The 17039-nt window shown below is 43.3% G+C and overlaps 1 protein-coding gene across 1 annotated transcript; it reads right to left on the bottom strand.

Moving 5' to 3' along the window:
- Positions 1-3063: 3063 nt before the first annotated feature.
- Positions 3064-16982, bottom strand: CCT5 (chaperonin containing TCP1 subunit 5). The gene is made up of 11 exons (XM_003932497.3): positions 16785-16982; positions 13007-13067; positions 12373-12537; positions 11074-11272; positions 9488-9680; positions 9258-9407; positions 7279-7398; positions 6459-6644; positions 5317-5454; positions 4658-4838; positions 3064-3330 (listed from the first exon to the last, which is right to left on the bottom strand). The coding sequence occupies exons 1-11, from the start codon at positions 16887-16889 to the stop codon at positions 3203-3205; spliced, it is 1626 nt and encodes a 541-aa protein (XP_003932546.1). The 5' UTR covers positions 16890-16982; the 3' UTR covers positions 3064-3202.
- Between the last annotated feature and the right edge of the window lie 57 nt (positions 16983-17039).

Here is a 17039-nt window from a genome sequence, read left to right on the forward strand (position 1 = left end):
TGCCAAGGGGAATGCAGTGATGAGGGGGCGAGTTCAGCATGACCATCAAGTTTGTTACACAGAAGCACTTTTTTTTTTTTTTTTTTTTTTTTTTTTTTTTTTTTTTTACCAACACTTAACTCTTACTCAGAATGCTAAAATATGGGTACTTAAAGACCAACAGCCAACAACTTAACAATTTGTGTTCCCTCATCAAAGCCATCTTTAAGTGAAAATGTCCTTTTTTTAGATGGAGTCTTGCCCTGTCACCCAGGCTGGAGTGCACTGGCATGATCTTGGCTCACTGCAACCTCTGCCTCCCGGGTTCAAGTAGTTCTCCTGCCTCAGCCACCCGAGTAGTTGGGATGACAGGTACCCACTGCCATGCCCCAGCTAATTTTTATATTTTTTAGTAGAGACAGGGTTTTGCCATGTTGGCTAGGCTGGTCTTGAACTTCTGACCTCAAGTGATCCACCCACCTTGGCCTCCCAAAGTGTTGGGATTACAGGCACGAGCCACTGTGCCTGGCCAAAGAAATGATTTTCTTTTTGAAAGTGTGTGGTGCCACTACCTGACTCATGCTAAGATGCAGTTTTGTCATCGCTTTTGCATCAGTGTAAATGTCAACACAGTGAAAAAGGCAGTTACTTTAGTGTAGGAAAATACATTTGACTTTGTGGGCCCCTTGAAAAGGCCCAGGACGCCAAGGGATCTTGGTGCACACTTTGAAAACCAGCTTTAATACATATAAAGCGGTCAGAGCAGTGACAGGGTACACGCGTTTACATCTTCACTACTGTCGTGGTTTCCCACTTTTCCTGACCTTCGACACTTTCTCAGCCACTTGCCTTCGGTCCCCACTTTTCCGGTGCTTTTAGATGACACCATTCTAAGGCCGCCTGCAGCAAACACCTAGGTTGGAGGAACTTCTCCATGCTTACACATTACTTATTAATTCCTACCATACCCCACCTTCCTCTGCTCCCCCAGCCCCCAATCTGTTGTAGCTGTTTCACCTAGAGAAAAAGGAGATTCAAGAAATTCAAGAGACTGACCTCTCAGCCCTCCCAAGGGCATTTGTGCTTCACAGTGGCTGCTTGCAAAGCTGACCCTCACCTGGATTCAAGCAACCTCAGGTGGAAAATATTCAGGGAAAAAAAAAAATGCATCCGTACTCAACATGTAGATTTTTTTGTCATTACTCCCTAAACAGTACAGTGACATTTACGTATCATTTACATTAGGTATTACCAATAATATAGAGATGATTTAAAGTATACAGGAGGGTGTATGTTATATGCAGATACCACAGATTTTTATCAGGGACTTGAGGATTCATGAACTTTGGCATCTGCAGGACGTCCTGGAACCACTCCCCCATGGAAATTGAGAGTAGACTGAAGTTAAAAAAAGGACATTTAACAAACCTCAAATGAATCCAGCAGGGGTAAATTCGGAAACGGCAGTAAAATGTCGGGTCTTACGTGGGAATCTAGCCTTTGGGTCAAGCACCCTTAAGCTGCTTTTGCTCCACATGGGGAAGGAGAGAGTGTGGCCAAAGTAGCAGGGAAATGAAACTTGAGTGATCTGAAACGTGAAAGATGAAGGACAGCTCCTGGAAGAGGTTTATTTGTAATCAAACAAAAACCAAAGGCTTGTGAAACATGTTTTCCTGTTCACTGGCTGGTTTCTCAACCACAAAGACATCAGGAACGTCTGTGAGGTTCAGCTGGGTGAGGGGGATTGGTTTAGTGGCTCTTCTGATATAACCATGGACCCCTCAGGTAAGACTGTAGTCCAAAGAAGGCTGCTGTATGTTCTCTGCAGGCTACAATCAGTCGTTGTAAATAAACTGAGTTTAAAGCTTTCAATACTCAATTGCACAGTTCCATATAAACATGAAAATAAGGAAGAATGCTATTACACACATTGCTAAATTCACAGGTGTTATTTAGCAAAACATCCAATGCATTAACGTATAGAGAAAACACAATGACCCAATAGTTAAGACTGGTAAATATCCGGGTTCACATGGGAAGGTAACCCAAATTCATCACTTATGCTAATTTAGGTTAGTCACCATTTCCTAATTCTAGGGAATTAGGTGACTAGTTAAGGTGGCATAACTAGTGATAAAGTTCATCACGATGAGCTTTATCATCATGTTCTTCAAGAAACACTATTTTACATAAATCTAGAGAATCATTAACAGGCAAATAGCAGAAGAGTGAAGGGGATGAGCTGGGCAACTCTGGGGTCAGACTGCTGGAGACGGACCTGGCTCTACTACCTGCTGGAGGTGAGACGCTGGCGAATTATTAGTACTCACCTGTAAGATGTGAGCAGCAGGAAGTGTATCTGCCTCGCTGGGTTGAGAACAGACAATCCAGGTGGAGTTCTCAGAAGTCCTGGCCCATCAGTTGGCTAGTACTACTTTAGTAAGTATAATCAATTTCAGTCACTCTACCTGAACATGGTAACTGCAGGATTTCTCCCTTATTTCCTGTAATTTACTTTAACCTCCACTTACTGTAAACCTCTAGTAGGAAAACAAGCAGGTTCTGAACTGCTCTTCCATGCCTGTGCTGGTGGCTGACTGCAACACGCTGGCTGATTCTGCACGAGTTGTGTGCAGGGCAGGGCCAGAGGAAAGCAAAGGCTCACATGGGTCTCTATCAGCTCTGAACAACATCCTAGGTCAGGCTGTGGGCAATCTACTAATAGCATTTAAGACATCCCGTAATTCTGCGGTGGAAATACTCATCTATGATGAGTCTACAATCAAAGGGCCTACCCATTTACACAGGAAGATGATCAAGCCCATATTCCTCTCAATACTAAAGTGCATCTTGAGAACTCATGTTTAAACTGTTAAAAGTCCCTACAGCCTATTTTGGGGGAAAAAAAACAAAAACAAAAACCCCACCCAAACCCCTTCAATTAGGGCAGCATCTAATCACTGTTACAATAAACGTTTCTTAAACCTGAAGATAGGTTGTTTAAAGAGATTCCTTTAATATAATGAATACAAAAACATTTTGAGATAGTACCCCCACGATTACAAGTTTTTGAACAAGTGAAACTATGGTTACCAAACAGCTCTTTTTATTATAGCATCTACAGTGTCTGAAAAAGGATGTAATAATAAATAACTGTAGACGTATCACAAGACATCCATTTATTTAATCACAGTAGATCTTACTACATAGTATCTCCATGTCTTCATTCTTCAGATTCTCCAGGCTTACGAATGTCATCAATCTTCAAAATCATTCTAACCATTTGTGTTGCAAGAGATATTTGTTGCTTTTTGCCAATCAAGGTTTCTATGACATGCTGTTGCTTCATATCTGAAAAATACAAGGAAATTGATTATCCTAAAATAGCATACGTATTTATTATCAAGAACCAGCTCTGATTTTCTGATTAATGGAATCACAGCAAAATTTAAGAAATACAAACTCCTAGAAGCCAAGAAGGAGGCCACTCATTTCGGTTAATTTCATTTTTAGATGAATATAACTTCATTGCTTCCAAAGACACTCTGGAATTTGAACCTGGTAAACACCTATTGGGAGAGGGCTGTCTTCAATGAGAAGCTACAGGGTGAAATTTCTCAGCAACAGCTCACAAAGTATCCATATCCTAACTTGAGAGATCTAAAGTAAGTGAAATCTGACCATAGCTGAAATATAAGGTATTTCTAAGAAAGATCTGGAAATGCTAATTTTTACTTTTTTTTGGAGACAGGGTCTCACTCTGTTGCCCAAACTGGAGCGCAGTGGTGCAATCTCAGCTGACTGCAACCTTGGCTTCCCTGGTTCAAGCGATTCTCTGCCTCGGCCTCCTGAGTAGCTGGGATTACAGATGCCTGCCACCAAGCCAAGCTGATTTTTATATTTTTAGTAGAGATGGGGTTTCACCATATTGGTCAGGCTGGTCTCAAACTCCTGACCTCAGGTCATCCACCTGCCTAAGCTTCCTTAAGTGCTGGGATTACAGGCATGAGTCACTGTGCCTGACCCTAGAAATGCTAAATTTTAGCACAACCAGGCATTCAAATTAGAAATAGTAAATATTTTCCTGACCAACAGTTGCTATTATTAAAACCCTTGGGATATGAGCATGGAAAGCAGACTGTACCTATACTTCTAAGCAAAAACAAACTGTCAGGTTCGGTGGACTGATTACAGCCATGGCCCGATTTACTACGGAAATGCCTGGGACCACTGTTTCAACAAGCTACAGTCACCCTATCTTTTTGGGAACTGAGCTACACAAGTGGCCACAGAGGTTATAGTATTACATCACATGTATAAAACCCTCCACAATGGGCACTAAAGCCCACTTCAGAGCTGTTTTATACGTTGTCCATGGACAGACATTGTGTAAAGAAAGCAATATGGCATTACTTTCCAAAACTAGAGATTAAAATGTTAAGTCATCTTTGGTGATAACACCATATTGTAGTTTACTGTTATTAAAATGAGTCTTACGTTGCCAGGTCTAGTATCTAACCAATTCCTACGGCGATCAAATCAAACATTCTAAAATTCAGGACTTGAACACCTAAAGTGGGTTTATGTATTTAAAAAGCCATCATCATCTCACAGCACACACAGCGGATTATCATTGTTATAATCAGACACCCCATGCACACGTGTGGCAGTTCCTCACCATTTGTCCCCTTGTGCAAACAGTCGATGCCAAGAGCAGGGTTCATCTCCTTCACTTGTCTGGCTCGGACTTCGGTCATTGTCTGGATGGGATTCATGCCACTGTTCTCAGAAAGGGCCATCGGGATGGCCTCCAGCGCGTCAGCAAACGCTCGCATGGCGTACTGTTCTAAGGTGGGGCACTGGAAGGGTACAGGGGTATGTAAGTGCACTTGGCAAAACAAAACCCAGCAGCACCTTGAAAACACAGCTGGATCGCATACTTTGCGAAGTCAGCTCACGAAGCATTTTAGGAATAGGCTGTTTTTATTTTTGTATTATCAGAATATTACAATGTCACTGCAGCACGAAGGCACAGAGCATGCGTACATGATAGATGTCTCAAAATACAGCAGCTCTTACTGCTTTAAGTTATATTTTGAATTTCAAATAACATTAAAAGATTACAGATTTATTATTTCAAGCTGAGAAATGCTAGTTTATGGTAACCAGAATCTGAATACAGGAACATGGGAATTAACTTAGATTAAAACACCCGTCGCCTACAGCTCATGATGCTTTTGTGCGTTTCGCACCCAGCACAGCACGTCACTCTGTTCCGCAGCCTCACACCCGCCACCGTTGGCAGGGCCGGAGTCTAAGTCTGCACATACCCCTCACCTTATCTGCCTCTTGGCTAACTGCCAGGGCACAGGATATCTCAGCAGCCCCTCCTCCGTACACCACACGATTATCACGGATGAGGTTCCGGATGACACACAGAGCATCGTGAAGGGATCGTTTCGCCTCCTCAATGATCTAAGGAAAACAGCTTTGCCTAAATCAGTGTGATCAAGATCTATTCAATTTACAGCCAAGTATTCGGCACCTCTTTAAAAACAGAGAGGCTCTGCTCTAATACTTAGATGGCCTCCATTATCGGATGACCTGTATCTTTCTTTCCTTCCTGTAATGGAGTTAACAAAATTCAAGAGGCAAAGGAGGCCAGTGACTCATTCTAGGATACATGGTCAAGCAAAAGAGCCAAAAACTGACAAGAAACAAAAACAAAAACAAAAAAACACCTCGAGAAGACTTATTACAATGTGGTAAAAAAAACTCAGTCACAAAGAACAGAGAGATCGTCAATGGTTATTCACTTGGGTTCCCTTTTTCTTTTTTCTTTTTTTTTTGAGACGGAGTTTCGCTCTTGTTACCCAGGCTGGAGTGCAATGGCGTGATCTTGGCTCACCGCAACCTCCGCCTCCTGGGTTCAGGCAATTCTCCTGCCTCAGCCTCCTGAGTAGCTCGGATTACAGGCATGTGCCACCATGCCCAGCTAATTTTTTGTATTTTTAGTAGAGACGGGGTTTCACCATGTTGACCAGGATGGTCTCGATCTCTCGACCTCGTGATCCACCCGCCTCGGCCTCCCAAAGTGCTGGGATTACAGGCTTGAGCCACCGGGCCGGGTTCCCTTTTTCTACCTAAGGGACAGATGTAAGTCATCTTTGGTAATGACACCACATTGCTAGGACTAGCAGTTTAACCAACCCCTAAGGTAATTGTAAAAAACATTCTAAAATCCAGGACTTGAACATTTAAACTGTGCTTAAATCTCATAGCATATATTATATACTATAAGGGACAGCAGAAAGGCAAATGTGCCTTGTGAAATTAACAATTTAACATTACACCATGAAACATTGAGAAAAAATGATATTTTTCTTATGGTAACTTTGTCTCTATTAAATATATTACAGGCAGAAAAGCTAGAGCATGAGCCAAAATAAACAGTGTAAGACAAACAGTTGAATTCTCACCATCTTATTTCCTCCTCTAATAAAAATGGTTACGGCTCTGGAGTTCTTACACTGCTCTATGACCAGCATTTTATCCTTAGTCGTTCCAAATGAGATCTCCTGTACAAGACCAGCAAAGCCCAGCTTCTCGGCCGTGAGCTCTGAGAACCTGGGGACGATCCGCCCTCCTGTTGCGATGGCAATCAGCTAATTGCAGTGGTCAGGGAAAAGGGAAAAGACAGTACCGGTGAAGTTAACTTTCAAAAGTGGGCCACAAATGAGCAAACTTGATCTAAGACTATCTTGTTGACTAGACTTGCTGCCCCATTTTGACTAAAACATTTCCAATTCAACCCAAAGCACCTTGTTAAGTACCTGTAATAAGGCTGAGGAGCTGGGTGTCTTGATCTGGGGCTTTGGTGCTGGCTGGATCTATCCCCCTGCGCTCATGCTCTCATCTCCCCTCTGCGCAGCCATCCCTCCCTCAGGAAACCCAGCTTGCATGTTCCTTGCACTGCGCTACAGGGAGAACTACTGAGGCAGCGCTGCCTGGGGCTGCCCTTAGTATTCGGATAAGACCAGGTCTTCCTGCCTTACTCAATGATAGGGCCAAGTGAGACAACACAGGGAGAGAATTGCAAAATGCCAGCAAACATCAGGAACACAGCACTGTATCCAAACGGTAACAAAGATCCCAGCACTTTCCCTTTCTCCGGCTCACGCTCCCCTCATCTCCCAGCCTTGGTATGATGCGGCTGTTTAAGGGAGGGCTATCAAAACACCCCTCAACGCGTAAGCTGAACCCCTACATCTCAAAGCCCCTTCATATGGAGTATCCTACCTCAATTTCAGGTCCTCCTACCCAGCGCACCGCAGGCAAGTTGTTCTGAAGAAGTAAGTGATTTGCTTCATCATCAAAGCCCCACTGACAAATTGCTAGGTTAGCACCGGTCTCCTTAATCTGGGAAAAGAAACACCATAATCATGTTAAGAGACAGTGGGTTATTTATTCTCCGTTATAATGTTTGAAAAAAGGAGAGGCACAGCTGGGTGTGAGGCAGTGCACTCAAACACAAAAGCAAAGCAAAGAAAGAAGAAAACAGACAAGTGTCCACTTTCCGTCAGTTCCAAATTCCAAATCTATTTTATCAACGGTGATCACCTCATTTTTAAAACTGTGCTTTAAAAACCACAAGCAGTAATTCATGCTGAACCCTATTGCTACAGCGACGCAAAACCAACAGACGTGTCAATGAACAAAGCTAATACCCTCTCCCAGCCATGGGGAAAAGGCTATGGCTCTGTCCTGTCACAAACACCTGAGGAGAACTTTCATCTGAGTATGTTTTAAACAATGTTATGAACCACTTACAACTTGACTGAGTGGACAATCTTCAGTTGGATTCATAGATACCAACTAATTCAGGGGCCCAGAGGCAACTCTGCTTACTAAGAAGCACCGTCACCCCAACCTGCAAATGGCCAAGTGACTTTTCCCAGTCAGGAAGGCAACGATCAGGTTGCCCACCCCATGGCTGGTGCTCACCTAAGACCGCCGCACCGTGCCCCACTACCCCCACCTACCTGTCTCCATCAGGCCTCCCACACCATCTGCTATGGCCTAGCTCTCCCTCTCCTCCTTCCCTGACCCTCTGAAGCTCAGTCCAGAAGAGCAGCCTCCTTATACAATGCTTCCGTCACAACCCCTGAAAACCAACCTGCCCTGCAACCGTCCTCAGATGGCAGCTTTCCCTCTCACGTGCTCAAAACAGGAGAGGGGTCCTTCTTGCTTCTCAGGCACCTTCAATGTTCCTGAGTCCCTGCCTCTCATTAACATTTTAGCATCTAGCCCCAACACCATTCCTTTCTCATTCTCAGCAACCTGCACCTCACCAGTGTGATCCAGTAACATTCCCAGCCTCTCAGTGTATCTCTGACCCCACAGTGCAGATGAGCCACAATTTTCATGCCCATGGGCCCACCTGCCCAGATGATGGACTTGTTATGTATAAGCTCCTGCCAGCATGCTCTAGTCCCTGAGGCTGGCTGTTCCTTATACCAGCCAACCACGTTCCTGCCTCAAGAGCATCCCCATCTGTGCTTAGCCTGAAATGTTCTCCCCCGGGGGTGCTGCTTCACTCAATGTCAGCTTCTCCTTACAGGTCATGTCTCTGAGCAGTGTCTGTAACAGGGCTGTACCCACCTTTCCCTTATCTGTGCGCCTCAAGAGCACAAGCTTGGCTTCATTCGCTGCTGAACCTTTAGTGCCTACCACAGAGCCTGATACGTTGTAGGCACAAAGAACCACATCATGAATGAGCAGATAAATACAATGACTCTCCCAAGAACAGACATGAAAATAGCCTCTAGTTGGTTTGCTATAGTAAATAATGCTCTAACCAACCCACGCTCCTGTATTCTTGAGTACCCGTGTTTTCAACTCCCAACGACAGAGTTCCCAAAGAATAGGTGCTGCATCAGAGAGCAAGCACACCTATGCTAAGGTATTCATGAACCCAAACTAGATTTATCTGAGTGAAGAAGTGGGATTCCTGTAAGTGCATTCTGGTTTAATTCCAGAGAGCAAGTGCAATACGTACAATCGAAAGCATGGCTTTAGGTAACAGGATCACTTCTTTCAGGACCCTGAAAACGCTGCCATTTTAAGACAAAATTAGAATTCTTCCCCGTTTGTACCTTTCTATGCCATCTGGTTTTTTCCTGTGCATGTTTTAGAACTGAAGACTACATGTATTTACTAATCACACCTAACTATCCTTTGGGAGTTTAAATTCCACTGAGGACTAAGGTAAGACTTACCTGTTGAATCATCTCTTCAAATTTCTCCTTTTCATATTTCTGAAGGGCTTTATAATCTTCTACAGAGGTCACATCCAGCTTATGCTTTGTTTTTGGTTTGGGTGGTTCAAACGGACATGTGAGAATTGCAATCTTAGCATCTTCCACTTTCTATGGGGAAACACAGACATTTTAATTGCTGAAATTAAGAGTTAACCAACAGTGTGAAACTCTGAAATGCAATGGCTTACCTTCGGCATCTGCGGGTGACTAAAATCCTTGTCCACAATCACGCCCTTAATCAGTTTAGTGTCCTCCAGCCTGCCACCCACTTTGCCTTCTACTTTGATAAGCTCGAAGTCGACGTCTCTCCGCTCCATATCTGCCACAGTGAGGACGGCATTCACAGCAATCTCGGCCATTTGTCGGTGACAACTGTTGACCCTGATGAAAATACCACAAAACAAATTCTACTGGCTTCACAATTACTGCAACCAAAGCAGACCACATGATACAATGTTACTCAAAGATATAAATCCAATGATGTTCTGAATCTTCTAGAAGGGAATGTCATCTCCACCTGCCTTTTCAACAGGCTGGGGCAGAGACTCTTAACCTGTGACTGACCCATGGACCCCAAAAGGGACTGTACACTTAGATGGGAAAATAATCATATCCTTTATTTTTGCTAACTCTGGAATTTACTATTTCCTTCCATTATAAATGTACTCAAGAAACCACTGTAGTCTGGCATGAACTAAGGTTTTCTTAGAATGCACCACTTTTACAGAATACGCTACAATTTTACAAGCTCAGAGCAGAATGGGAAAGATAAGTAATCACTCAGGAAAAGTCAATCTTATCTCAATGAAGTGCAGCACTTAACGGGAAGTGAAAGGACTGGAGAGCACGTGCTGCCTTTCCCAGAATCCACTACAACATCAGTTACAGAGAGGATGCTGCCTTTTTGAAAGCTTTGAAACATTTGAATAGACTGCTCCGTAAATTCATTTTTGAGCCAAGAAAAGCAATCAGGGAAACCTAGCACTTGAAATAATATCTGAAATTTTAGATTATCTATAAAAGAGAACCATGAAAGTAAAAATGTTGTATCTTAAGTAGATTGAGTTAATACTTGCAAACAGAACAGGGCCAACTTATAAAGCAACAATAAAACAGAGATGCACACGTCAAGTGACGATGATGTCCTTCTCTCATGAGAAATTAGTTATACTTGTGACAGAGGCTACCCCTAGGGTAGTCACTCTTGCCTAGGGAGCTAGTCTCTGCTAAGACTTGTGGTTAGAGCACAGTAGGCACTGTTGAAGGCTTCTGCCCTAACACAGGCTTTCCTCAGAGGAAAAGGCAACGGAGGCTGACGCTTTTCCGCATTTTCCCTGACTACTGAGTTGAGAAGACCCCTCCTTCCTTTTTGCTAAAACCACAAGCACACACTTGAAAACATCTCTCACTGATGTAAAGTAATGTAATTAAGTACCTTACATTGGATTTTTGTTATATTGTGGCAACAGACCATAAATCTTTATCACTGTTCATAATCAGTGTACCCCTTGGCTGAGGTTGCTTAGAGTTTCCTGGGGCAAAGAGCTGTGTCTTTATGCCCGTAAGACCTGGCAGCAAGCCTGGCGAACAGGTATTATGCAAATGTTGAAAACACCAGAGACAAGTCAGTTTCAAGACTGTCTCTCCTTACTAAGTTATAATTTTGGATCAGCAATTTGCTGAATAAAAAAGTGGAACCCATCCCCCAGTTAACTCCCTAAGAAAGAAATTACAGAAAGAAGTGTATATAATCACATCTTCTACTGAAACATACACTTTGGAGCCCAGCGTGGTTTTTGCAGTCTGAATCAGGGGTTCGGTGTCCTTTATGTCAACAAGGACGCTATCGCTGATCTTGTCCAGGTGTTCAATAGCAACGCGGGCAGCCTGCTCATAGCCATCAGCTATTCTGATTGGGTGGATGCCTCGGTCTAGCAACTGCTCGGCTTCTTCTAACAAGGCACCAGCCAGGACTGCAAACAAGCCAGCAGACAATCAGTTTAGGAAAACAACAAAACTTCGCTTTAAGTATAATCAGCACAAGTTAGATGCTATCATGGAAAGAAGAAGGTTCCAGAATTAAGCTGGAAGTAATCTTAGAGGCAGAAACCATCTATTTTTAAAAGAAAGCCTCTCGTTTTGGCTCTAGCAAAGGTCTAATAGGTCTCCCCTTATAGATGAACATTCAACTCTCAGTGATGTAAAGAATTTAATGTTACAAGAACATTTTTCTAAGAGGTAAAAACTATTACGTTTCCTGGGCCAGGGTCTATTCAGTGAAATTCATCCTGGTGATAAGACTATTTACCGCCCCCGCCCCCACCACCTCGCTTTCTCCTCATTTTAGGGTCACAAAGATGAATTCTGTTTTAAATCTGCTGCTCTCCAAATGCACTCAGAACAGTGCTTGGCGTACAAAAGTATCCAATAAATATTTGTTGAATAAATGAATTCAAATTTTTATCTGCAGAAAAGGTAACCTTAGTGATATTTTGTCTTCAGTCTCAACTTTTTAAAGATTGCAAATCTTCAGAAAAAAAGGTACAATAGAAAAATGAGTATTGGTTTACTTAACATTTTGCCACATTTTCTCTACATGTACATACTGTTTCTGTTCAACTATTTGAGAATTAGTTGCAGAAACCATGACATGTCACTCCTAAAAATGCCTAAAAATGTTTAGGCATACAGCTGAGAACAAGGGCATTCTCCTACACAACTGCAACATAACTGTCACACTCAGGAAACTCAGCATTGACACAATACTATTACGCAGTACATGATCCATAATCAAATTCCTCCACTTTTCCCAAACATTCTTTATAGCTTAAAAGACAAGCAAAATCAGCATCCCATCAATTATTACACATTTCTTCTTGCCTAACTATTCCAGCCCTCTTTCTGCTCTTTGTAACACTGTCAGTTTTGAATGTCCGGCCACGTGTTTTGTAGAACGTTCTTCAATTTGGATTTGTCTGTCTCCTCATGCCCTGATTCAGAGACGACAATCTTGGCAGCCGTGTTAGCCCTGTGGTCTTAAATGAGAAAGGAAAAGATGTTTGTCTTTTCTTACCAACCACTCCTGTGGTTCCATCTCCAATTTCATCATCCTGAGACTTGGACAGTTCCACCATCAGCTTGGCAATCTGATGATCGACATCCATCATGCTTAAAATGGTGGCACCATCATTAGTTACAGTCACATCACCATCCTTATCCACCATCATCTTATCAAGCCCTAAAAAGACAATGCGTATAGGTTTTGGGCAAAAAACTGGCAACCAATATCACAAAGTATAAAAAAAGACCTTTGACCCAGCTCTTACCTATGCAATTTATTATAAACAAACAATTCAACATAAATAAAAAAACAGCAGCATAAAGGCATTCTTAGATTGGGTAACATCAATGGCAAAAAATTATGAAGCATCATTAAGTAAAGTATTGATCTCAGAGACAACTATGATTTGGAAATTGCTAATGAAATGTTACGTGTTTTTTTTTTTTTTTAAAAAAAAGGTCTGACCTAAAAAATCACACACAACTCTAACCATGTTTAAGAAACCTGAAATACACTAAAAAATTTTGGCTGTGTTAAGGAGGTAAGATGCCTCCCCCCAATACCCCATCCTTCTGTACAGAGGTTTGTATTGACAGTTTTATGGTTTAAATCTTTTGCTAAAAAACACGGAATAGTGGACTCTTACCATTTGGTCCAAGTGACGTTCTCATTGTATTTGCTACAGCCTTTGCTGCCATGATATGAGACTAATGAAACAGAAAAAGCGAAGATTGTTACATATAATTTCAACAGTTAAAGGCACACATCTGATGATTACAAAGATCACTTAAGACTTAGTTCCTATTTTCTAGAAGCTTCTACATTTAAGAGGCTTCTACATTTAACAGACAGTTCTAAGTATAACATTTACAACTTCAGTTTTAATAAGCCATTCTTACATAAAAGAAACAGAACCAAGGGCTTTGTGCTATCTCACTTAATTTTCAAGACATTAATGAGACATTCTTTTACCAGCCCATTTACAGCTGAGAACAGAACAGTATGACCATAACCTTACAAGACCATTTTCAACATAGTTCTCCCTGAGTATCCATGGAGAATTGGTTGCAGGAGCCCCCGAGGATACCAAAATTCACAGACGCTCAGGTCCCTTGAATCTAGGCTTCCATATCTGTGGGTTCCACATCTGCAGATAAGGAGGGGACTGTACCCATGAGGAAGAGTCGAATTGTAAACACACAACATCTTACTGTCACACTATGATTTACTACAGAATTATAATCTTTTAAGCTGGGTGCTGTGGATACAGCCTGTAATCCACCTACTTGGGAGGCTGAGGCAGGAGGATCCCTTGAGGCCAGGAGTTTGAGATAAGCCTGGGCAACATGGCAAGACCCCAGTACAAAATAAAAAGAAAAAATGTCCTTGCTTTAAAAAATCTTCCTCCACCCACCTGAAATTCCAATAATAATGTCTGTAGATCTAAGTTAGCAACTGGCCCTCTTAAGGAAGGTAAGTAACTGTCAAAGTGATAATTAAAAAAAAGTTACTTTTTTTTTTTAAACCACATTTAGCTACCAAATTGAGTGACATAATTATTATTTATTTTATTTTTTTGAGACAGTCTTACTCTGTCACCCAGGCTGGAGTGCAGTGGCACGATCTTGGCTCACTGCAACCTCCACCTCCCGAGTAGCTAGGATTACAAGCAAGCGCCATCATGCCCAGTTAATTTTTGTATTTTTAGTAAAGCTGGTGTTTCACCATGTTGTTCAGGTCGGTCTCGAACTCCTGACCTCGTGATCTGTCCACCTCAGCGTCCAAAGGTGCTGAGATTACAGCCATGAGTCACAGTGCCTGGCGAATTATCATCATCATCATCATCTTTTTTTTTTTTTTTTTTTTTTTTTTTTAAATGAGAAAGCAAGAGGCAGAAAGAAAAGGATGGAAGGAATTTGGCAAATAGGAGAGATCCCCAAATCCCGACATATATTTTGCTCTACGGCTCAGGAAAGTGAAAAAAACGTTTTTTTTTTTTCCCCCCTTCTGTTAGTTCTGTATATTTTCAGAGGGAAGAGCCTAAACCTCAAGGTATAATATATATTATGGACAAAACAGAATTATGCTGGCTGGCCTGGAAACTTAGCTTGCTTTGTTTTAGGTTATACATTTTTAGGATATGATTCCTTCCTAAGCCAACTAATGCCTGCATTTGTTTTTTTTTTTTTGAGATGGAATTTCGCTGTTGTCGCCCAGGCTGGACTCCTGGGTTCAACCACCTCCTGCCTTAGCCTCCTAAGTAGCTGGGATGACAGGTGCATGCCAACACGCCTGGCTAATTTTTGTATTTTTAGTAGAGACAGGGCTTCATCACCATGTTGGTCAGGCTGGTCTTGAACTCCTGACCTCGTGATCCACCTGCCTTGGCCTCCCAAAGTGCTGGGACTACAGGCATGAGCCAATGCACCTGGGCAATGACTGCATTTTTAAGGTGAAATATTGTATGTTAAGTGTTACACAACTGAAGAATCTCAACAAAATACATATTAAGGCTCTAAATGACCAGAGAGAAAAAACTGTGACCATTACTCATCAAAACATTCAAGTCTGGCCTGTACATTTCTTTTACTGTTGCCTTCAATTTCCATGTATTTTGGTTCTTCAAGTTAGCTGGACGTTCTGTGAGCTCAGGGAGCAAGTGTATACCCCTCAACTATTGAGTCTCAACACTCAAGCCTACCCACACCATCCAACTCTTAGATTTAAATACCCAGGTTACTGTCTAAAATGAGCCCCCAGGGCAAGGAATGATCTGACCCTGAACGTCAATAACGTCAAGCTCGAGAATGCTGCTCTAGACTGCTCACTTTGACTCTGACAGAGGTGGCCTTGAACCATGGCACTGCTCTTTAGCAGCAATTGCTCTTCAGAACAATTTTTCAACTGCTCTGGGCCCAAGTCTCCAATTTGGTAAAGTAATACCTATCTCAGTTCTGCGTACAAATGCATGCAATTAGAACAAAATGGCCCATGCAAAACGACATATAGCTTTAGTTATGTTGTTATACTGGGTGTGTTATATCGGATGTTACTTTCTCTGCAGGTCCCTCTAAGTGATAAATAAAATGGAATATATAATACAAGTAGCTTGGAACTTTTTTCTTTCTAGAAAGAAAACAAATACTGAGTACCTACCATGGATCAACCACTGTGCAGCCACTTAAGTCACTCCACTTAATATCAGTGTCAAGTCTTCAGCTTGACGGAGGCTATCACCTCCACTGGAAAACGAGGTTCCGAGAGGTTGTGTAACTTGCAGTAAATCAGTCCATGGGAGAACCGTATTTTTAACTTTGTGTAAGTAAAACCCCAAGTCACTAAGTGAACAGGGACACCTGAAAGCTGGTGGAATGGTCTCTTAAGAATTCACTTTATATCAAACCCTAAAGGCCATCTCGGACTGTCCCTTCCTCTCCATTTTTTTGTCGACGCCTGGTGCTCAGATGACCCTTCCTTTCTTACCTGCACCCCCGGCTTCTTCAACACCTGTGATCTTCCTTATTCCCTTCGGTTCACCTCAAGCGTTGCTGCCTGAAGTGCAGCTCTACTTAAATTCTGCTCAAAACCCCCTCAATGGCTCCCCTTCTTCCCAACGGAAAACGTCGTATTTTCCATGCTGGGCACTCAATAGCTTTCAGCTTTGGGAACTATTATAAGTTAAAGTAGTCAGTGCTCTATTAAAACTGGATGGCTCTTCCACCCCACAACGTGCCATGCGCCTTCCTGCCCAAGCCTTTACTTCTACCGTTTCCTTTCCCTAGAATGCTACTTCTCACCATATCCCCCGATCTAACGCTGTCCTCCAGCAGCACGCTTATCTGCACCCTCTCTACCTGTCCTTCCCACCGTATACCGCCTTCTATTACGGTGATGTGCGTCCATTTTTCACTCTTCGCTATTTTTCCTCAAGGGTGGGCAAAAAAGCACTCAGAAATGAAATACCCTGTAAGTGATCACACCTTTACAAGTGACAAAGGAAACGGAAGGGCCGTGGCGGGTGGACCAGCGGAAGGTTAAGCAGCAGCGCCTTAACCGACAGGCGACGGAGCACCTCCCCGGAGTCTTCTCATGGGAGTGTAGTTCCGTGCTGCCGCCAGGCTGGAGAGGGCAGGCGGGGAGGTGGTCCCGAGTCGCTCCCGCGGACGATCGGATGAGGGGGCCCCACCCAGCTCCGAAGGGCGCTGGCGGCCCAGCATGGCCCCACATTCTGATCCCAGGCTTAGGCGCCGGCCTCTCCCTAGCACAGGGAGCAGGGGTGCTCGGCCGGAGACCACCGGGAGATGCAGATTCTCGACCTTCTCAGGGAGCACATGGCAGAGCCCCTCCTCAGCTCGCGCAGGCGCGGAGCCTCGGCCTTGGCCGCCTCCCCTCAGCCCACCGCGAGCGGGTCCCCGTGCAGTTACCTTGAGGGCCTCAAGGCCCATAAGACGGGACTTGCGGTCTTGATCCTTGATGATAAGGAAAGGCCGCCCATATTCATCGAAGGCGAGGGTCCCCATGGACGCCATAGTGCAGCAGCAGGATTTACTTTCCCCCAACCCGCGGAAACCGCTACAGAACCGAAAACGCACTTTCCTCTCGCGGGAGGGCTCAAAAGCTTGCGCACGCGCAGTACAAGACGCCCGGGACTTATGTCTCACCTAAGACTAATTTCACGC

This window comes from Saimiri boliviensis, chromosome 1 (assembly GCF_048565385.1).
Source record: "Saimiri boliviensis isolate mSaiBol1 chromosome 1, mSaiBol1.pri, whole genome shotgun sequence".
Lineage (NCBI taxonomy): Eukaryota > Metazoa > Chordata > Mammalia > Primates > Cebidae > Saimiri > Saimiri boliviensis.